At 39.6% G+C, this 24,042-nt stretch overlaps 2 protein-coding genes across 10 annotated transcripts in view; one reads left to right on the top strand and one right to left on the bottom strand.

Moving 5' to 3' along the window:
- Positions 1 to 13,423, bottom strand: part of CPNE3 (copine 3) — a 49,526-nt gene extending 36,103 nt beyond the window's left edge. For 2 of the 4 annotated variants that reach the window (XM_058698484.1, XM_058698487.1), the window contains exon 1: positions 13,301 to 13,423. The gene's annotated coding sequence lies outside the window, so the exon portion shown is untranslated. Of the gene's footprint in view, positions 1 to 11,514; positions 11,590 to 12,754; positions 12,895 to 13,300 lie in introns of those variants that run through there. The other 2 variants (XM_058698485.1, XM_058698486.1) reach the window with 2 other exon arrangements.
- Positions 13,424 to 21,310: 7,887 nt separating this feature from the next.
- The window catches only part of RMDN1 (regulator of microtubule dynamics 1), a 57,310-nt gene continuing 54,578 nt past the window's right edge, over positions 21,311 to 24,042 (top strand). For 3 of the 6 annotated variants that reach the window (XR_009253277.1, XM_058698478.1, XM_058698477.1), the window contains exon 1: positions 21,311 to 21,569. Coding sequence is in view for 2 of the 6 variants with exons in the window: in XM_058698478.1 (XP_058554461.1) it covers positions 21,441 to 21,569 (129 nt within the window). In the remaining 4 variants the exon portion in view is untranslated. Of the gene's footprint in view, positions 21,570 to 21,593; positions 21,716 to 24,042 lie in introns of those variants that run through there. The other 3 variants (XM_058698480.1, XM_058698479.1, XM_058698482.1) reach the window with 3 other exon arrangements.

The raw sequence follows: 24,042 nt of genomic DNA, 5'->3' as shown, positions 1-24,042 counted from the left end.
CAGCAGTAGTTCTCAATCTTGGCTGCTTATTGGAATAACCTGGGAAGTTTTCAAAGCGACTGATGCTAGAGTCCCACTGAAAGAGATAAGGGTGCAACCTGGGCATCAGCTTCTTGGATGACTCTAACATGTAGGCAAGGTTGGCAAACCCACTCTTCCACAGACAGCATCCAGCAAACAGGCATGGCCTAACTTTCCTCAAGACTTGCTGAGGAATACCACAGTTAACCTAGCTTTCACACACCCCTCCCCACTCCAACCTCCAATCAATATATGAAGATGACTGGGGACAGAGTGGAATACTTGGGAGCTGGCCTTGAGAGGTGATGATATGTTGAGGGTAAGCTGCCTTCTTCCCTGAACCCAGGGAAAGAAAGAAACTGTAGGTTTCACCAAGAAAAAGAAACAGGCATTGCATTCCTTGGTTGAAAGTTCACTTAGCCAACTGTCTAAGAGTACAGTGCAGGTTGATGGTGGTAGGACAGGTTCTGGAGGTAGGACAGTAAGATGTAGTATTTAATGCCCTTGACCTCCACTTTGAGATGAGGTGACATTCTGGGACAACAGGGACAAATCCACTCATCATCCTGTTATACTTAAACAGGATATCTGTGCTGTACAAAATGCTTAATCAGGTCTAAAATGATAAGGATTACTATGAGAAGAGCCCTTTGGCAATGTCAAAAACAACTTATGTCTCATGGAAACTCATTAATTGCTCTAATGGACGCTCTCAAAATTATAGGGATCCTCAATGTGTGCCAAAAATCAATATCAGCATTTAATATTCCTAAATTAAAGAAGAATGAGAATGAGGTAGGTTTCATAGTCTTGGTAGCTAGGAATTCCTTTTAAAAGCGATGCTATATGTGTGTACCTTCACTTGGAAGAGAATTATTCCTTAATAAGAAACAAAATTCACATATTCCCAATTCACCTACTAAGTATCCTATTTTGTAAAATAAAACTACTATAAAGTCATATTTCTTTTTTTTTTTTTTGCCAGGTTACCTGTGTCTAAATTATTGAGTGCCAAAATACACAGTGCTGACAATATGCGCCAAAGATATCAAGATAAAGGAGAAATCACTGAAGCAGACAGAGAATTAACAGTATCAAGAGTGTGGATGAGACTTCATTCTCCAGGCTTTGAAGGACTCCATTAGGTGAAGAGGGAGACAGCATAGAAGTAGAAAAGAACCAAGACATTAGAAGACACAGTGAGGATGCCTCACTGTGTGTCACAGAAGTGAGCATCCACATTGGGGGAAACCAGGCTGGACAGGTAGGAGGGGTGAGTTTAGGGTCACCTGAGAGCCAGCTGAAGGATTTGGGGGGTGGGCAAGAAGGTGCTACTGATAGTTCTCAAACTAGGGATGGCAGGATGAAATGGCTTCTTTTAAAATGTCACTTGTGTCAAATCTCTTCTAATTCTACAGTATCTTAGAATTTAGAACATGATACCCATAAGGTCTTTATATCTAGCAATCCATGGATACAGAATTCACGAAAATTAGCATGTCTCCACACCATCTAATTCAGAAGATTAGCTATTTCCTTTTGGAAATACGCACAATATTAAAGAGCATTTGCAATGATAGCATGAATACAATCATCATTCCTTTACAGTTTGATTTGTGAAAAAAGAAAAAGTGCTAAAAATATGGTAAGAGGCAAGAAGAAACTGATAGGAAAAAAGAGATACCACCAAACACAAAAGCACAGAGACAATGGTCCAGTTACTTTGAACTTATCCAAATCCATGAAGTCTCTGGCATATTGACACTGGGGCCTCATCCTCAGTCTCTTCTTCCCTGGATTCTCCATCCTTGACTTTTCTTTGTCTCCTATTCCAACCCTTCATCCTCCTCCCCTCCAAGAAACTGTGAGCATCCCTTCAGGCTCTGTCACCTCCTGATGTCATGTCTACCTTTACTTCTTTTCCCTCTCAAGGCTTCAGGTATCCACTTGGCATATAGTACTCCCCAAACCTACATCCTTCAGCCTTGTCCCTATACACAATTACCTTTTCCCTATTCTACATCTACTGTATTCGGCCCTGAAGACCCTTGACTTGTCCCTTCCTCTTCATTCCCCCATAGGACAGGCTCTGGAATCAGACAGCTGAGTTCTCATCTGGATCCCACCAGTGACTTTATCTGTGATCTCAGGCAAGAGCCTTAACCTGCATATAACTTCTCAGTTTCTTCATCTACAAAATGAAAATAATAACTGTCCCTTCCTCATATAGTTGTTGTGGGGACTGAATGAATGAATATATTTAAACAGTGCCTAGTACATAGTAAGTGTTCAAAAGTTGCTTTTATTATTATTATTATTATTATTATTATTATTATTAATTTTAGAACTACTTCCCCCCAGATTCTGATCTCCTCCAGTGTATCCCATGTTTTATATTTTTTTTTACTATTCTATTCTGAGATGATTTCCCTAATTATTCCAACCTACACCAAGTCCCTCATTTGAATTCCTGCTGCACTAATAGTAACAGATAACTACAGTATAGGAACAAGATCAAATTCGAAGGAATGCATACCTGGGTTGAATCCTGCATCTGGTGATAGCTGCATGACCGCATATAAATTACTTAAATGTTTTGAGCCTAGATTTCCTCATTAGTGAAAATGGAGATACCCCAAGGAAACTTATAAATCTGGAATGTGTGCCAGCCATCTTGCTCTTCATATCTAACATAGAATCTATGGAATAAATATTACTTATATAATTTTTCCTTTTGCATAAGGTAGTTTAGAGTCTTGTAAATTGTATGTCAGCAGTACCCAGGATAATGCAGTACCCTGTGGACAGACTTAGAATGAACAAGGATTTCTAAAGCTTCTGAAGAACATGTAGTGTAACCAGAAAGCCCTCAAATTTCCAAGGATGGGGACACAGAAAATACAGACCATATCTGTGTGTGAAGTTAGTCTCACAGCAAAGAGACACAACACAACAGAGGAGCATTATTTTTTTCCCTAACAATGCTCATACAAGAGCTACAAAACCAACATGCCAGACACACCTGATTATGTAGTAAATTGTTGACAGTTACATAACTTAATTGCTGTTGGGACACAAATTTCCTCTATTAGCAGCATTCCCCCATGAAAAAGACTCTGAATGCAGCCTCATTTTTATCTAGAAACTCATTATGACTGAATGACAAATGGAAGAAACTACATAAACAATCAGGTCTGGAACCTTGGTAATAGCAACATTCATGAAGATGCTCTTTTCATTTCCTTTCTATGTCATTATCCAGCACATGATACACAATTTTAAAAAGAGCAATAAGATATTCTTTTATGATGGAAGAAAATAAAGCAAATGTTTTGTACCCTTTGAGGATGGGAAATAGGAGATTTGGCTGGGATAAGTGACCAGGCAGAAGAATGTGTGTGTACAACTAACGAGTCATTTTTGTATTTTACTACCCAAAAAGTAGGATGATAGAAAAGACAGAAACAGCCCCTAGGAGTGGACAACAGCTTCTCTATTATACAGATTCTTTACCAGAGAATCGTTTGGTTTCTAAATGCAAATAACCTCCAAAAACACTAAACCCATCAACCATTCTCCTGGTCACCCTAACTTTCCTGAATCAATTATTTATTTTGAAAGAGAGAAAGAGAGTGCAAGTGGGGGAGGGACAGAGAGAGGGGGAGACAGAGAATCCCAAGCAGGTTCCATGCTGTCAGCATGGAGCCTGACGTGGGGCTCAGTCCCATGAACCGTGGGATCATGACCTGAGCTGAAACCAAGAGTCAGATGCTTAGCGGACTTAACCACCCAGGCGCTCCTCACTTCTGACATTTTTTTAAAAAATCATTACTGACTATCCAGGGCCTAGTTCAATTAGCTACACCTGGAATTCATGGCCTTGTCTACATCTGCCCCCAGCCTGCCCATCTAAGTTCTTTAAGATCCATTTCAAATGACACTTTCTCCATAAAGCTGTTGCTGATACCCACCTAAAGTACATAACTACCGACTAAAGTAGTTATGTACTGACACTTTTTTCTTTCACTATTGTTACTTGTATGCATGGCTCATCACCCTTTTTATCTACTGTGAGCTGAAGACAGACACCCATGTTTTACTGCTTCCTCTTCATCCTGAAGCAGGATATCTGGCACAGGTTTTTCATGGCAGAAATAGCTGTAGCTTTGGAGTCAGTATGCTTCGTTCAAATTTGCTTCCTCTTGTTAATTTGGGTGTGTCAGCTTTACCAAATTATGTCTGAACCTCAATTCCTTCATCTATAAAGTGGGGATAAAAAATTACCAGACAATTTTGGTTTGTAGGACACTCAGCATTTTGAAATATTCTATGAATGGTAGCAATTATTTTATTGACTGCTCAAATATTTTAATTGACTGTCTAAGCATCAATGGCTTATTATTCAATATTAAGACATAAAACACCTTTCTCATCCTTGTTTATAAAGAACTTCTTAAGGGCTCCTAGGTGATTCAGTCAGTTAAGCATCAGACTCTTGATTTTGGCTAAGGTCATGATCTCACAGTTTGTGGGTTTGAGCCCTGCATCGGCCTCTGTGCTGTCAGCATGCTTGGGATTGTCTCCTCCCTCCCTCTCAAAATAAATGAATATTTTTTAAAATAAAGTTTAAAAAAAATAAAGAAGTTCTTAGAAGAATAATAAAAGAATGTCTAGGATTTATACAAAACTAATTTGCCAAGCAGTCAGGCTTTATTATAGATAAGTGTTAATTTTCCTAAATCCTCTCAGAAGAGTTTGTTTACCTGAATAACTGCCTAATTGGTGTATGGGGGAGAGGGGACAGAGCCAGTGGCAGTGACTCATTATTTGTCCTGTAACAATGGGGAGGGAGAAGTCAATGCCCACCCACCAATGTCTTTAGTACACTTCACTCTTTAGCTACCAAATGAGAAGGCTGGCAACATTACAAAGTTCTCAAAGGTTCCTTCTGGTTCTAATACGATGATTCACTAAATGGTATACATATTGCATCCTGGATGACCTACAATGAAAGCAAGCAGGGTAACCTTGGGGCAGCTGGAATGGGGCCCAGCAACATCAGCAGTACACAGCCCATGCAGTGTTTCTCCAATTGTGTGGCTCAGAACAGTTGTAAGTGTCCCTCTCAACCCACACTCCCCAAAAGTGGGAGAAGGGTAATATGGCAATAAGTCTAAGAGCTGCTATACCTCTTGGAGATCCCAGGTCAAATCAACAAGTGTTTACATTAAGAGGTAATTGTACACCCACTCTCATGTTAAGGACAGCGGGGACTTGATACAGCAAAAGAAGACCTTGGAGCTCATTATAATCATACTGGGGAGATCCATTCATTCAACAATTATTCACTGAATATCTTCTATGTGTTCTAAATGGGGTAAGGGAAGAATGCAACGCAAAAGCAGAATGCCTAGCTATCTATATATACACAGAAATACACAACATGATAAACCCACATGGTGCAGACAGGAAGCAAAGTGCCCTCAGAGCTGGAGAAGAAATCTATAGATTTCTACTTTTACCAAGGCTTAAAACTATGTTCTGTTACAAAAGAATGTGTATTCATGTTGCCACTTGCTACTGGATTTTGGATAGAGAGTGGGAGAGGAGAGAGAGTTAATAAGTACATACAGTTGGATAAATTCTGGTTTTTGCTTTCTACAAATTTTTCAAAATGCTTCCAAATAATATATTCTCAATTTTACGAAAAAACCCTGGTAAATTGGACAGGACAAGGATTACTACTATATGGCAAGAGGTCAATACATTGTAACTAGGACTATAATATCTGGATTGCCCCAGAATATGTTAACAATATTCAGCACATTGTTAACTTCCAAACAACACATAGTGTGTATTAGAAAAAAAAAATTCCCCAAAAGTTTAAATTACTTGCCCAAGATAAACAAGCTGATAAGTAAGAAGGCCAGCATAAGATCCCAGATCTGTCTGCTCTCGTGCCAGATGCCCTGGGAGCACTAAAGCCTGCAATTAATGATTACTTAGTATAACAGCAATAGTCTCTAATTAATTTCCCAATAGCTTTTTAGTTAGTATATCAAATGTAAATATTCAGTCTAACACAAATTAATGAACACAATCTTAAAATTAGAAGATTAATATTTAGCCTACAAGTATGATTATCTTTCTTAAACAAAGACAACCAGAATAAACAGTAACGGCCAAATAGTGGAAGAACCAGAATGGTTTGTGTTTACATCACAGCAGGTCCTTTTCCAGACAGCCCATTACGTTGTGAATTACTTAAGGCGAAGAAAGCATTTTCTTCTTGCCAAAGTCTCCACACACACAGATCTACATGGGGGACACAGGATCTCAGTGCTTTCTGAATTAATGCAGCAACATTAATTCTCAGGAATATACATACTGAATATCAAGTGAAAAACTTACATTAAAGGAATTGTACAGTCAGCTTGCCCTGTATTTATTAAGAAAGTGATGCCCACATTTGTTTTTAAACCCTGCAATGGAACACTAGAAATGGGGATAGAGAATTAGAATTAGGTCAAGCACTAAAGCACATAAACAGAGAAAAGGGCATGTTTTCTTTTCAATGTGAAAAAAGGACCAACAGGAGGGTCACTGGACTGGGAGTTGGAGAAGGCGGAAGTAGTTTTGTGTCAGTATACCACTGTGTACAAGCGCTGTAACTTCTCTATAGGCTTGGATTTTTCGAGTGTTAATTCTAAGAGTTGAGCCAATCACTTTCAGTAACTTCTAAAGCCTCTTCTAGTTAATGTTCTATGACTAATTTAATTATAGTGAATACAGAACTTGTTGGGGAAGTCGTATTAAAGGCATAGAAAAATAAAAAAGTAGAAAATAGCAGAAAAATTGTCAGAACCTAAAAGGGAAACGGAAGGAAAAGAACAAAATTTTCCAAATTCAACTTCCATCTCCCACTACCAAAAAAGCTGTTTCTGAAAAAACATATATTTAGATACTTTCCCACCAGTTAGGTACCTTTGCTTGGAACTGTTATTAAATTTCCTGTCCCCGAGTGACTTGAAAAAGTAATGCACATCAACAAAACACAGGGCCCAACCTATTAGGTACATGCAAGATAATAAGGAAGTGAGTTTTACTACCATCCATGGAATCTCACTCCCAGCTCATATCACAGCAGCAAAAGCAATCAGCTTTTGACCACCATTTTTTTTAATGAATTTCCAGATTCTTGAATTATCCTAAATAAAATCCCGATAGCAATACTATTGCTGATACCTGAAGATGCAGAAGTGCAGAAAGATATAAAATATAAAAGTGTTCACACTTGATCACTCTTACTTTAAACACAGAAAGCATATGCTGTTTTAACCCTGTCCTTATTGCTAAAAAGTGAGCAATTAACTAAGGCCCCTTCCTTGATTTCTCTAGAAAATTCCTAAGATTATATTGATCTGTTTTATGATTCACAGCAGGCTACAGAGTTTACTTCACATGTGTTTCAGGTTATACTGCTTTACCAATCCCTTGGCTACTTTATATACATTTTGGCAATGTCACTGATTATATTGTCAAGCCTGTCAAATGAACAGTTCATAGTAGGTGCACTGAGTGAGGTGTTAATAAAAGTCAGAAGCAGTTACAACATCTCAATATTGCCTCACTTTATGAAACACGCATCTTGGCAAAGTTAGTTACAAAGTAAATATCTACTAAGTGAATCACCTTTTACCAAAAATTGTATTGATAAAAATCAGAACTACATTCCCTAGCAGAAAATTCCAGGATGCTCAGTTGAAAATGTTAAAATTATAAGGGTTCAGTGAAGCCTCTGGCCAGCTGTGAAGCAGGCAGTTTGGATTTTATATAAAGGCACATTGACCTGCTGAGACTGATGCCCCTTGGTGTTCAGAGAGCTTGAAGAACTCCCCACCTAATGGAATCTCCTAGATGTTGGGCTGGCCATCAGAACTTCTCACCTTTCCCTACTATCCAACTATGATGCCCAACTCTTAAAGCAGGCTTTCTAAAACTCGGCTCCCTTCCTACTCTTCTTAGCTGGGCACATACAACATTTAATTGAGCAAGACAGGCATTTCACATTTTGTCACTTATGTGCTCCTTTCTAGTTCATAGTGAACAATGACATGACAATTCTTTCTTTCTTTTTTTTTTAAATCCAATCAGCCCATAACTTTTTTTTTTTTAATGTTCATTATTGAGAGGGGGAGGAGCTAGGGAGAGAGAGAGAGAGGGAGACACAAAATCCAAAGCAGGCTCCAGGCTCAGAGCTATCAGCCCACAGCCCCATGTGGGGCTCAAACCCACGAACTGTGAGATCATGACCTTAGCCAAAGTTGGATGCTCAACCAACTGAGCCACCAGGAGCCCCAATGACACAACAATTCTTTCCGTTTAAAGCTGGAACAACTACAACTACTTCCTTCTCAAGATTTAAGTTTGTATGTCGAGCAGGGGCAACTGGCTGACTCAGTCACTAGAGCATGTGACTCTTGATCTCAAAGCTGTGAGTTCGAGCCCCACGTTGGGTATAGAGATAACTTAAAAATAAAATCTTAAAAAACAAAACAAAACAAAACAAAAACGGAGAGGGGGTGTCTGGGTGGCTCAGTAGATTAAGCAATTAAGCGTCTGACTTCGGCTCAGGTCACGGGCTCTGTGCTAACAGCTCAGAGCCTGGAGCCTGCTTTGGATTCTGTATCTCCCTCTCTCTGCCCGTCTGCCTCTCATGCTCTGCCTCTCTCTCTCTCTTTCTCTCTCTCTCTCAATATAAATAAACATTTAAAAAAAAGTAAAAATTTTTATGTTGAGCAAGGATTGTTGAAATGTTTATACATTTCCTGATTACAAGAATATTCGTTTCTGGTTACTTAGCACATACACTGCAGCTTGGTTTTAACTTTCCGGCAAGCCCCTTTCTGTTTCCCAACCAAGAACAGTTAAAAACACTATTCACTCACTAAACACATATTTATAGGACATTTACTGTGTGTCAGGTACTGTTCTAAGGTGTTGGGAGAACAATGAACAAAACAAATACCCTGCATTGATGAGGTTACACTATAGGAAGACAGACAATAAAAAAGTTAAGTAAACGGGGAGGGAGCCTGGCTGGATGAATCGGTAGAGCATGGGACTCTTGACCTCAGGGTCACGAGTTCAAGCCCCATGTTGGGCATGGAACCTACTTTACAAAAAAAATAAAAATAAAAAAAATAAGTAATCAACCTAATGGAATTATAGAAGCCTGAAATGGTAAATGCCTAAGATGAGGAAACCAGTCTCCTTTGAACAACATATATCATATCAGAAAAGACTGTGTGTAACATATGTGTGAGTTATAAAGTATAACAATCAAATAAACATCTGTAAAACCACCATTTAACTTAGAATCTTTGAAGATCTACATCAAGGGTCAGTAAACTTTTTCAGTAAAGGAACAAAGAATAATATGTTAGTTTTGGCTGGTCAAGAGGTCATTCATGGTGTCTGTTACAACTACTCACTCTGCCCTGGGAGAATGAAAGTGGCCACAAATTAAATGGGCATAGCCGTGTTCCAATAAAACTTTATAAAACAAGCAGTGGGCTGGATCTGGCCCACAGGCTGGAGTTTGCTGACCCTTGATCTAGGTCAAAGAATATGAAGTGCTGGAATCACAGACTCTTAGAACATTGGAATCATAGGCTATTTGACTCAAGGGATCCTACAGTATTAGGCACAGACTATTTGAAACACAGGATTCTAGAATGTCACACTAGAATCTCAGAGTGTTAGAAGTATAGAGCTGCACTTGTTAGATGTTAGAATTTTATAGATGGTCTGGACATTAATGAAGGAATTTGGTTTGACCAGTATGGTAGGCTACTGAGCATTTGAAATGTGGTGCCTCTAAGATCAAGTGAATAAAATACACACTAGATTCCAAAGATTGGTATGAAAAAGATATATGAGATCTCTCAATAACTTTTTAGATTGATCACATATTAAAATGATAGTTTAAATATATTTGGTTAAATAAAATGTATCACTAAAGTAAAAAAAATAAGTAAAATATATAGTATGCTAGATGGTAGTAAGTGCTAAAGAAAAATTAAGCAGGGAAGGGGAGAAAGAAGCATTTAACAACACAATCAGTAAATACTTTGATTTTCACTTCTTTTTAAAACATCCTGACCCCTAAACAGATGAAAATGTGACCAATAAGTTTCTCTTTACAGTTGCAGATATCTATTTTAACATGTACTATCACCATAGAGTCTAGAGGCATGGTAAACTAAGGCTCAGAAAATTGAAGTAGCCTAATGGCAATGCATGTTACAACTATGCTGTGCTTTGGTAATTTTCACAGGAACCAGACAGAATACATTCACTTGGTAAGAGGATATTTCAAAATGATTTGCTAAAATGAATATGTAGTATTTCCTTCTATTTTTCATTGGGAAACTGTATTAATATCTACCCATCTAATTTATATTCGTAAATTTGACCATTACACTGATTTTAATGTTTTTTTAAATATGATTGCAAAAAAAAATATGATTGCACACTGATAAGCTGTTATATACTAAAAGAATAAACAGCATCTCCAAAAGAATCCCAATACTCCTCCACGAGCTTCTTCAAATTTAAGCCAGCATGATCAACTTAAATATAGTTATCATAACCTTACCAAATGTATATATAACATCTGGTTTTGATTATCATATCAGAAACTTAAATAACGTAGTTAAATAAAATCTATGATAGCTTTAGGTGTTCATTTAAACCTCCTTCTTAGCCAATCTTTCAACAAATCTTCTACCAAATATCCTCCTTAATTGTTTGTTGGACTTTAACCTGACTAGCAATCCTTATAACATAAGTAAACATGAAGGGAAAACATTGGTGAGAAGGAAGCTAACCTATAGCATAAAGGTAATAGTAGGTACATTAAAGGAATGTCCAAGTTTGGACTCCTCAAACTTGTTGAGTACCACCAATGATAGTGTCATTCATCCTTGCTAAAAGATCCACCTCAGAGACTATGCTTTTGATGATCAGTGGTGGTTCATTATAGATCTTTGAAGGTCAAAATGTTACTTAGTCATATTTCATATCCAACACTAACCTTCTCAGTTTTGCTACAGGTTTCTAGCGTAATAAATCACTGACTAAAGCAAATTTTGAAAAAGGAGGAAAAAGAACTCTATAGTAGGAAAAAAAAAAAAAAAACCCAAAACATAGCAATAGTACCAAAAAAGAAGGAGGGCAAGGAAAACTACGTCTAAAGCCATACGAAGCATTGATAGGAGCTAGGATCCAGTATGAACAGGTTATCTGAACAGATACGCAAAGGAAATATTCAGGACCTCAGTGATAGCATTGGAAAGGATATATTAAAAAAAAATTGAAAATGTGTAATACTTAAATTGCCTTAAATTTATGTGGAAATCAAGACCGTTGTCTATAAAGTGTATACAGTTATAGGTGAAAGTAAAAGAGGTGTCCAGTCATTAAGCAAACCTTAAAATACAAAGAATCCTTTGGTTTCTCCCATCCTGAAAACACCTCTCCTGCTCCATTCTTCAGGGGCTAGATCTAAAAGAAGAAATCCTACAAGAGAACTGCACACTTCATTGGAAGGTTTGTGACAAGCACCTTTCAGTTTGAGGAGTGCTAAAATTCAGCTCGCCCTCACATCCTGAGAGTCTCCACATAGTCCAGTCCCCAAAACTTGCCTCTGAATTTTTTCAGCCCAGAGTGGGATGCATTTTTCCAAAACATCAGCCAGAATGAACCGCCTTTGAAGAAAATATCAGAAAGGCAAAAAAGTGGGCAAAAAAGATACCACAGATTAATCTATGGGTTTCACGATAATTGCCACCATATATGTCATCTGTTCTCAGTTCTCCTTATCCTTTCTTGCTTCTCTCTACCTATGCTCTAGGCCTACAGTTTTGTTTGGCTCTGGCGGGTAACTGAAGTTTGCTGACCCCAATTAACGACAGGAAGATATGTGTAGCTATGTTTACCACTAACTGTGTGCCAGGCACTTTGTTAAGTGTATTACAAATATGATCTTATTTAATCCACATAAAAACCCTACGACAGGATGTATTTTCTATCTTACAAATGCAGAAACAGGCCTTAAAAGGTTAAGTAATCTGCCCAAGGTCAGACAGCTAACACACAGCACAGATTTGAAACCTAGGTATTTGTCTTATCCCAAGAAGTAATGTTCTTTACATTAAGCCATAAACCTGTGCTCTGAAATCATACACAGACCTGAATTCCAACCCCCATGCCACCATTTAGCATGTAATTGGGCAAATGACTTAATCTGAGTTCCGAGTGTGAAACAGAATGACAATTCCACTTAAGTTTGTGGTTGTGAGCATTAAATCAACAAACATATATAAAAAATTGTCTAGCAAATTGTTTGTTGGACACTGTAACCCAAAATCGCTATATTTTAATCCCTCATTTCTTCTATTTGATTCTCTCTTTGGTTTATAGAGGCAGACACAAAAACACCAAGGGTAAGCAAAAATTGTGGATCATCATCCAAGCGCAACATTAATGGTCGGTATGCTAGGTCTCCCTGAGGATCTGGCACTGCAAAACGAATACAACTGCACTTCCTCCACGCCCCCGGTTATAGTGAGCCCAAAACACAAGACAAGAACGGAGCAGCCAGAGCCTGAACAGGAGCTATTAGGTACCCCTTCTCACAACCTCCTGCTTTACTCGGAAATCAAGTTACCTTTTCCCACCCGACCTAGCAGCTTCTCCTTGAATCCTCAGCGGCTCTGAAGCGTGCCCTTTTCCTCTGGGCATTCGATTCAGAGCGCGGAACCGTGACCCGGTTCCTCTCCCCCACTGGGCGCTGCGGATTTTTCTAAGCGTGTCACCCTCCCCTGGGCCGAAGGCCCGACACTCCCTGCTGCGTGAGGTTGGCGATCCTGGGCACCGCCTACCCAGGTGCGCGACCGCCAGGCCCAGGAGGCTCCCCGCGGCCCAGGGCTGAACCCCGAACACCGGGTTCTCCGGTAGGCGCTGGCCAGCGCCGGGCCTCCCCAGGCCTCGGACTTTGCATGCTAAGGCGCAAGAGTCCCCTGAGCGCCGCGGCCCATCTCCGGCCGCGCTGAGCCCAGGGTGCACTTCCAGCGCTAGGGCCGCGCGGGCCCTGCCGCGCGGAGCCTGCGGGCCCCGTTTCTCCACGCCCAGGCTCTCTTCCTCCCCCAGGGGATCTGTGAATTGCTGGGGCCCCGCTACTCCGGCCCCGAAGCGGAGAGAGGCCCGCACTCACATCCCGCTCTCAGTAGTGGAAATCAGGTAGGGGTGGAGACCAGGCAGCCAGAGTCCACAGGGCAGCCGGGGCGCGGGGATTCACAGGAACCTGGGGCCCACTGGGCCGAGGGGCGGGGTGGAGCGGGTTGGGGTGGAGCAAAGACGCGGCCCCGCCCACCACGGGCACCTACCGCCCACTACTTGCAGACCAGATCTGCACCCAGTGGGTAGGCTGATGCTTAAAGGCTCTTTTTCTTTCCATTTATAATTCATTACAGAATCTTGAAAATTTTATTGTAACTAATTTAATTAGAAAACTAAGATTATCAGAAAGTGTATTCTACAGAAAGTGTAAGTATCCTATGTTATTTTTTCCACTGTCTCGCTACTCAATGGTGTCACTATGCAGTAAGATGGTTCAGAACTTCATGGGAAGGTTTTATGCCAGTGAGAGCAAGTGAAGAGACACTCTGGAGGATCCATGTGATAAATTCTGACACATTTTCTGCACTGTTTCTTCTTTTTCTTCTTGCTCCCACCTGGGCTCTAATCTGATTCCTGGGTGTTTCTACAAGGATCTCCTGCCTGGAGGATGAATTAAATTAGCCATCTTGATTCCTTTGGGAAAAAAAGGAAAAGCAGGTACATAATACACATATGTCTATGTGGCAAGGCCTTGACAAAGCTGAAACTAAACCTAAGGTGCAAAGGAGGCTAAAGGGTACCTACTGTTTGACATTCAAGCTTCTTGGGCCTTTGAGTAGAGGCTGACTTCCTTGAAAGGTCACAGAGATGCTCTTGAGATCAAAGACTCCATGTATTTTTCAAATCATTATGCTATTGACTTAAACTGTTATATATTATAGGACATTGTTTAGAGGTTGGTATAACATACACTTAGTGAATGTATTTGTATGTCTAGGTGTAAACATATTGTTTATCAGTGTAAGTAACTTATTCACCAAAAAAACCCAACCTGAGGCATTAAAATGAGTTTCTTGGTGCACCAAAGCCAATTTCAGAAGTATAAAAGAATTAAACTATTTGAGAAAATTCATACCACTATCTGACCAGGAAAATCAGCATGAAAGTAGTGAAATGGAAGCTCCTAACCATTCTTATTTAGAGAGCTTTAAATGTGCACACTACCCTGAGTCATTTTACATCCAAATTTCATTTAATTCTCACAATTCTGTGATGTGTTTAGTACCATTAACCCCATTTCACAAATGAGAAAAATGTGACTGAGTAACTTGAAATTTGGTAGCTTAGTAATTGGCTCACTTGCCTAAAATCACAGATTCTAAGTAAACTAACTTCAAAATGTCCTGCTTGACCACTACTTGATGCTTCCTGCAGGTAAACAAACTACAATGGAAAATATTGCTACATGTGACTACTTGAAATTTAGAACTTCTGCACAAGGAAAACAGGGACAAAATCAATAGGCAAATACATCTGAAAAAATACGACAAATCTGACAGCCAAAGGAAGATTTAGTATCTTAAGTATAAATTGATTTTTAAAAAATAGAAAATTGGCAAAAGTTTCAATTTTTTAAATTGTGGAGGACATGGAAAATGATACAAATGAAGAAATATAGACTTTCCTAAGTAAAAACAAAAACAAAAACTACTTTTAATCCAAAAATGCAAACAGAACACTTCTAAAATAATTATATCAGTGCATGTAAAGATTCATTCATTTATTTATTGAATACCGTCTGAATGCCTACTATGTGCCAAGCATTGTTCTAGACTTGTGATAAAATAGTGACAGACAGAAGCTTCTATCCTAGAGGGATAACAAATAAGTTACTAAAAACAAATGAGAGATAATTTCAGATAGCCATAAGTAGCATGAGGAAAGTAATACAGGTTTATGTGATAGGGAGATAATTGGAGCTTTTTTCCCCCAAGACTTTATTTTTAAGTAATGTCTACACCCAACATAGGAATCAAATTCACAGCACTGAGATCAAGAGTCACATGCTCTACTGACAGAGCCAGCTAGGTGCCCATAATGGGAGCTGCTTTAGACTGGGGCTCAGGGAAAGTCTCTCTAAGGTAGTGATATTTAATTGAGACCTGAAAAATAAGGAAGAACCAATCGTGCAAAGGTCTGAAATCAGGTAAATAATGGGCAGAGACAGAAAGAGACAGCAAATTACAGGGACAGTAACAAGGCCTTTGTGGTTGGACAGTGGGGAGAAGAAAGAGAAGTACTTAATCTTGTTTTTATTGAAATTGTAAAAACAACTTTTTGTTTTAGTTTTGATTCTGATTTTACACTTAAGTGAAGGTCCTCAGACACCACTAATTTAATTGCAAGTTTCAAAATTTCAAAAATACATACTGTGCATACCTAGCCTTCCTTACTTTTGGCTCCATTAAAACAAGGAAAGGAAGGGTAGAGACAAGGAAATAGTTTTGTACTTTCAGTACTCAATAGGCAATCTCTCATTTAAATACATAGTGCTATAGCTATTTGATGTGTTTATTCATTCTCCCCAACTATAGTCTGAATTCTTTTCTACTTTTGCTCTTACTGTATTGAATGTCTATTTATATATCAGCAATAACAAGATTCTAGAAACAAAGAACAAATAAGTATGGGACTCAACACCAGATAGATACTATTTAAAGGATGTTAAATGAATGAGATATTTATAAAATATTCTCCTACATGTTCTTCTACATCACTGGCTGTTCTCCTTATCTCTTTTGCTTTAAAAAATTTTTTTTAACGTTTATTTATTTTTGAGACAGAGAGAGACAGAGCATGAACAGGGGAGGGGCAGAGAGAGAGGGAGACAAAGAATCTGAAATGGGCTCCAGGCTCTGAGCTGTCAGCACAGAGCCTGACTCGGGGCTTGAACTCACGGACCGTGAGATCATGACCTGAGCCGAAGTCGGACGCTTAACCGACCAAGCCACCCAGGCGCCCCCTCTTTTGCTTTTTAATCCTCATATTCCTAGTTTTTACCCTGGAGTGCCCTAGGGCTCAGTTCTTGAATTTTCCTTTTTTCTATCTTCACTTGCATCCTTAGTCACCTCATCTAGTATTACAGCTTTGAAATCCATCTATATTCTGAAGGATACCAAACTTCCAAACCCTGAAATTCCATATTCCAATTCCCTACTCTACACTTGGCGTCATATTAGTTATCTACTGTTCTATAACTAACAGTTATACCTAATTCAGTGGCTTAAAACTAAATAGTCATTTATTATCTGTCATAGTTTGTGGTTCAGGAAGTGAGGAGTGACTTAGCTGAGCAGTTCTAGTCCATTACCTCTCATGATGCTGCAGTCAGTTATCAGGCAGGGCCGCAGTCATCTTACAGGGCTGGAGGATCCACTTCCAAGGTGGCTTACTCATATGAGCAATGATGCTCTTTGTTGATGGGGGACCTTAGTTCCTCTCCATGTGGGCCGCCTAAGAGGGCTGACTGAGTACCCTAATGGCGTGGCTGCTGGCTTCTCCCAGGGCAAACAATCCAAGAAATCAATGCAGAAACTCAATGACTTTCATGACTTAGCCTCAGGAGTCACACATCATCACTTTTGCAGTATTCTATTGGTCAGACACACCAGCCTGGATTTAATGTGGGAGGGGATTCCACAAAGGGATAAATCTAGGAGATAAGGATCATCGAGGACCACACTGGAGGTTGGCCAACACAGATGTCTAATAAGCTTTTCCGATTTTAATGTACGAATAAAACTTACTGATATTCCTCCTCTAAGCTGTCTTTCCACAGTCTTCTCTATCTTGCATAATGGCAAAACATTCTTCCAGTTGTTTGGGCCAAAACACTTGAAGTCATCTTTGGCTCTCTCTTCTCATACCCCATTGATATCTGGTCTAGTATGTCAGCTATTCCTGTCAACTAATTCTACCTTCAAAATATATCCAGATTCTAACCACTCATATCTCTAGTCTAATCCAAGCCACCACTATTTCTTTCCAGATTATTGTAATACCCTAGTAACTCTTTCCCTACTTGCTCCCTTTAGTCTATTTTCTTTTTTTTCTTTTTTTTTTTAACATTTATTTATTTTTGAGACAGAGAGAGATAGAGCATGAATGGGGGAGGGGCAGAGAGAGAGGGAGACACAGAATCAGAAGCAGGCTCCAGGCTCTGAGCCATCAGCCCAGAGCCTGACGCGGGGCTCGAACTCACGGACCGCGAGATCGTGACCTGAGCTGAAGTCGGACGCTCAACCGACTGAGCCACCCAGGCGCCCCGCTTTAGTCTATTTTCAAAACAGAAGGATCTAATTAAAATGTAAATTAGATTATGATACTTGGTCCCCATCTCCTTTCTGACCTTATCTCTTATTTTTTTTTTTTTTAATTTTTTTTTTTCAACGTTTTTTATTTATTTTTGGGACAGAGAGAGACAGAGCATGAACGGGGGAGGGGCAGAGAGAGAGGGAGACACAGAATCGGAAACAGGCTCCAGGCTCCAGGCTCCGAGCCATCAGCCCAGAGCCTGACGCGGGGCTCGAACTCACGGACCGCGAGATCGTGACCTGGCTGAAGTCGGACGCTTAACCGACTGCGCCACCCAGGCGCCCCACTGACCTTATCTCTTAATATACTCTTCCTTGCTCACTCTATTCTAACCATAGTGAACTTAGTGTTCATGGAAAATGTTACCTGCCTTCCTAGTTCAGGCCTTTGCACTTTCCTTTTTCTCTACATGAAATGCTGTGCCCCCAGATATCTTCATGGATTACTCCTTCTTCCTTGGATCTTTATTCAAACGTCTCCTTCAGTGAGGTCTTCTGTGGCCACCACCCTGCGTAAAACTGCAGTGTCCACACAGAAATATGCCCTATACCCCTTCATGTTTTATCTTCCTCGTTAGCATTTATCATCATCTAGTACATCTTTTACTTATTTTGCTTACTGTATTTCCCTAACTAAAATATATACTCCACTAGGAACTGTTCATTGACATCTAGAAGAGTACAAGGTATATTACAGATATGCAACACATACTTGTTGACTGAGTGAAGAAACTGTACCAGGTCCTGAAATAGGCAAAAATCAGAGATGTCACTGAGTTTACAGTATAGTGAAGGTACACATTACCAATTCTTATCAACTCTACCTCCAAAATATACTCCAGATTAACAAATAATCACAAATATACATGTGAAATTATAAAATGAGCTTAGAGCCATGAACGGAATGAAAGTATAGTAGGGGGAATCAAGAATAGTTTTTCTAAGGAAGGTACATTTGGGCTGAGAGCTGAAAGATGAATAGAGGGTTGCCTGGCTGGCTCAGATGGTAGACTTGTGACTCTTGATCTCAGAGTTGTGAGTTTGAGCTCCATGTTGAGTGTAGAGATTACTTAAAAATATAATCTTTTTTAAACAAGAAAGATGAATAAAAATCAACTAGGTAAAAAACAATGGAGTGGGGTTGGAGCAAGGGGGAGGGTACCAAAGTAGTGGAATGGGAAGGAATCCTGACAGAGAGAATATTATGTAGGGAGATCTGAGGCTCACTGTAAGAAAGAAAAGATAGTGTGCCTGGAGCCAAGAGAGAAATATTACAGACTTAAGGAAACTAAAGAAACATAATAGTTAAATGCAACACATAAACATTTCCTGATTTGGGGAAAAAGTGGTTGCTATCAAAGACAGCATTGAGGCAATAAGCAAAATTTATACATTAAATAATAGTACTCAATTTCAATTTCATCAATTTGATAATTGTACTGGGACTAAATAAGAGAATGTCTTTGTTTCTAAGCATGAAGAGTCATGATTATCTGCAATCTACTCTCAAAAGATTTAACAACAGAAAATAATAATAGGAATATAATATGTATATTATATATATGTAAAGAAAGATAAAGCAAATGTGAAAAAATATTAACAATGGCTGAATCTAAGTGAAAAAAGAAATGGGAGTTCCTGCAACATTTCTAAGGATCTAAATTTTTTCAAAAAAATAATTAAAATTTCACGCTGGGAGCACCTGGGTGGCTCAGTAGGTTAAGCGTCAGACTTTGGCTCAGGTCATGATCTCATAGTTCATGGGTTTGAGCCCTGTGTCAGGCTCTGTGCTGACAGCTTGGGGCCTGAAGCCTGCTTGGGATTCTGTGTCTTCCCCTCTCTCTCTGACCCTCCCCACTCATCTCTGTCTCTGTGTCTCTCTCAGAATTGAATAAACATTAAAACATAAAATAAAATAAAATAAAATAAAATAAAATAAAATAAAATAAAATTTCACTCCGGCTGGGGTGCCTGGCTGGCTCAGTCAGTAGAGTATATGACACTCAGGGTTGTAAGTCTGAACCCCACATTGGGTGTAGAGATTACTTTAAAATAAATTTTTTTTTAATGTTTATTTTTTTTTGAGAGAGAGTGCGAGTGGGGGAGGGGCAGAGAGAGAAAGGAGGACAGAGGATCCGAAGCAGGCTCAGCGCTGACAGCAGAGATCCTGATGCAGGGCTAGAACTCACGAACTGTGAGATCATGACCTGATCAGAAGTCAGATGCTCAACCAACTGAGCAACCCAGGCACCCCTAAAATAAAATCTTTAAACAAAACTTCACTCTGGCTAAGATACCAGAAACTCAGTTTCAGGATTATCATGGCATCCAGTTATATGAATATATTATCCAGGAATACTGAGGTAGCTACCAGTAGAAATATGTAAACATGTTTCCCTCTGGAAAAAAAAAGACTCGCGTTCAAAAAAAGTTAAGAAGAGGCTCTCTATATTTTTTAAAATATACTTTAAAAACAAAGAAAATAAAAATATTACTGATGCAATCCTAAAGAAATGTGACTGATTTAATGGGAAGTGGTGGAGGCAGAAATCATATATAGGGAGGATTGGGCTTGGAGTTTAAAAACATGGATTCCAGTCTTCCAACAATACCTACTAGCTATGTATCTTTGGTTAATAAATCTCTTTGAGTTACAGTTCACTTGTTAATTTGGCATACCCATTATTTCACAAGGTAGTTGGGAAGACCAAGTTAACTAAGTATGTGTTATTTCACTATGTAATACTGTATAGGTACTATATCAATTCAACCTAATTTTATTTATTTTTGTTTTTTTTAAGTTTATTTATTTTGAGAGAGGCAGAGAGAGCAAGAGAGAAAAATCCCAAACAGCTTCTGTGCTGTCAGCCCTCGGAGGGCCCCACGGTGGGGGCGCGGGGAGCGGGGGTTGATCTCGCCAACTGTGAGATCATGACCAGAGCAGAAATCAAGAGTAGGATGCTCAAATGACTGAGCTACCCAGGAGTCCTGTTTGCAACCTAATTTAAAAAAACAAAACAAAACTGTGACTATCTTCCCTTATTGCCCATCAAAAATGTGCATGTAATCCATTTGCAGCTTGTGTTTTCACCCACATCATTCCCGAACTAGAATTCAAAACCTCTTCATTGCTTCCAAAAGTATTCCATTCTGGTGAGAGGTATCCATCTTACCAAATATTTTGAGGGGAACCCAGGGGTTTTGTACCACACATCCCACAGCAAACAAGGGCATCACCTTTTTGTCAGGAGGCCTCTTCTCCCTTGTCTTTTCTACTAAGACCAGCTTGGGCTTCTCATTCTTTGTCTTTTATGGCTTCTCTCTTTCCCCCCAGAACTCCCCCTCCAATCTCTCAATCTCTTCCTGTCCCTTCTTTATGGGGTACAGATTTATTCTCCCAAGCATTTATTTCCAAAAAGGAAATACCACGATTACTAGGATTCTCCCTATCTTTGAAGGCTGCAGAGAATTATAAATAAATATTTCCTTCTTGCTTAAATTCTCGGGTCTGAGAACTTTCAGTTTTGTTCTGGTGATTAATCCTGTGCTGAAGCGTTGACAGACCCTTCCCCCCCAACCCGCACCCTCAGGGAAAGGACAGAAAGGCGACTGTACCCAGAAGGGAACAATCGCCCACCCCCAAGTCCACTTGTGCGCAGGCGCGTAAGGGCCACTAAGTCCCACCCAACCGGGTATTTCCCTCCCCCTAGAAACTGCCGGCCGGAAATCGTGTGGCGGAAGAGGCGCTGGCCAGGAAGCGGCAGGGCAGGGTTTTCCCGGGAAGGACTTGGTCTCTTTTAGTTCTGACGCGCTCCATAGTGACCCAAAAGGGTGAGGGGTCAGGCCAGCGAGTTGTAGGTCATGGCGCTGGCCGCGCGACTCTGGCGCTTTCTCCCTTTGGCACACGGTACTGTCCGGAAACCTTGGCTGTTAACGCGTGTTGCTGGCAGCTGGGGACGGTGCTGTACTTGGCGACTCCGCGGCTCTGAGGTACCCCACTGCCCCGACTCCCGCTCCCCTCACTACTTGCTGGGCTGCAGGAGCCCCTTCTTCAGACGGGCGGCCCCGCACCACCTTGGGGAATTGTAGTGAACTGCGGTAGGAACTCAGGGCCAGGTGTTCCCGGAGCTCTCCAGGTGACTCCAGGACCGACAGACCGGTCCTCTCTTTTTCGCAAGCCTACTTTTCTCTCTCAGTACGGGGGTGGGAGGAGGTATGAGACCTCCTTTCCCCTTCTCCCGAGACTCTGTCTTCTACCCGAGTTTCCTGTATGAAAGCAGAGAACTTTAGGGGGAAAAAAACTTGACCGCTGTGAAAATATTTACTTTTGGAGATTCAGTACAGCTCCTGAGGCGCTAAAGTTTCCCAGACTTTGAAAAGTTTGTGGTGTGATTTTAAAAAATTACTGTGACTCAGAAGAGATTTTGTACTATTTAAGGTTTAAAGTTTTTTATTTGAGTCCTTTGTTTTATCTGCATAATGTTCAGGAAGGCTGTTGGATTGTCGTCCCAGTTTTGGCTTTTCTATTGTTAGACTATTCGTTTGTCTCTGACAGGGGACTGGAAGGGCAATAGTGCATATGATACGTATTATTTGAACTAGATGTTTAATTATTTTGAATTCTAAAATACACATTTTTTAAAAAGTTTATATATTTATTTGAGAGAGTGAGAGCAGGAGCAGGGGCAGGACAGAGAGAGAACCCCAAACAGGCTCTGCACTTTCAGTGCAGAGCCCAATGTGGGACTCAATCTCAGAAACCGTGAGATCATGACCCAGCTGAAACCAAGAGCCAGATTGCTTAACCGACTGAGCCAGCCAGGTGCCCTTCTATTTTCAATTTTTTGATTAACCTCCATGCTGTTTTCTATAGCGGCTGCACCAATTTACATTCCCCATCAACAGTGCACACAAGTGTTCCCTTTTCTCCACATCCTTACCGACACTTGTTATTTCTGGTCTTCTTTGACAGTAGCATTCTAACAGGTGTGAGGTGGTATCTGATTGTGGTTTTGATTTGCATTTCCCAAACGAGTACCTTTTCATGTACCTGTTGGCTATCTGTATGTCTTTGAAAAAATGTCTCTTCTGGTACTCTGCCCAATTTTTAAAATTGTTTTGGCTGTTGAATTGTGAGACTTTATATATTTTGGATGTTAACCCTTTATCAGATATATGATGTGGGATTTTTTTTTATTAGGTTGACTTTACATTTTGCTGATAGTTTCCTGTGCACAAAGTTTTTAATTGATGAAGTCTCACTTGTTTGTTTTTGCTTTTGTTGCCTTTCTTTTGGTGTCAAATCTAAAAAGTCATTGCCAAGTCCAGTGTCAATGAGTTTACCCCCCCCTATGTTTTCTTCTAGAAGTTTATGGTTTTAGATCTGATGTTCAAGTTTTTAGTGCATTTGAGTTAATTTTTGTGTATGCTATAATAGGGTGGGCCAGTTTTATTCTTTTTCTTGTGGTTGTCCAGTTTTCTGAACACCACTTATTGAAGAGACTGCTGTTTCTCGTTGTATATTCTTGGCTCCTATATTTTAAATCTGTTGGCCTGCATATGCATGGGTTTATTTCTGAACTCACTATTTTGTTCCATTTATCCATGTGTCTATAAATGTGTGAATACTATACTGCTTTGATTACTGTAGCTTTGTAATATATTTTTAAATCAGGAAGCACAATGCCTCCTGCTTTGTTCTGCTTTCTCAAGGTTGCTTTGGCTATTTGGAGTCTTTTGTAGTTCCATACAGATTTTAGGATTGATTGCTCTGTTTCTGTGAAAATTACGATTGGAATTTGAAAATGCCATTGAATCTGCAGATTGCTTCAGGTAGTATGTATAGTTTTACAATACTCCAACCCATCAGCACAGAATATCTTTCCATTTATTTGTGTCTTCATCAATGTCTTATAGTTTTTACTGTACAGGCTTTTACTTCCTTGGTTAAATTTATTCCTAGGTATTTTATTCTTTTTGATATAACTATAAATAGGATTGTTTTCTTAATTTCTTTTTCTGAAGAAAGTAAATTCTTTTACTGAATTTGTTTATTATTTCCAACAGTTTTTTTTTGATGTGGTCTTTGGAGTTTTCTGTATCTAATACCATGTTATTGCAAATTTACTTCTTTCCTTCCTTCCTTTTTCTTTTCTTCCCCCCCACCCCCCCATTGCTCTAGCTAGGATTTATAGTACTGTGTTGAATAAAAGTGGTGAGAATGGGCATTCTTATCTTGATTCTCATTTTAGAGAAAAAAATTTGTCTTTTCACCATTGATTATGATATTATCTGTGGACTTGTCATTTATTGCCTTCATTATGTTGAGATATGTTCCCTCTGTACCCACTTTATTAAGAATTTTATTGTGAATAAATGTTGAATTTTTGTCAGATGCTTTTTGTGTATCTGTTGAATTAATCATGGGATTTGGGGCCTTCATTTTGTTGTGTCACCCTGATTG

Source organism: Neofelis nebulosa, chromosome 14 (assembly GCF_028018385.1).
Source record: "Neofelis nebulosa isolate mNeoNeb1 chromosome 14, mNeoNeb1.pri, whole genome shotgun sequence".
NCBI classification, from domain to species: domain Eukaryota; kingdom Metazoa; phylum Chordata; class Mammalia; order Carnivora; family Felidae; genus Neofelis; species Neofelis nebulosa.
The sequence above is the reverse complement of the archived record's forward strand: the minus strand, read 5'-3'. Positions and strand labels throughout refer to the sequence as shown.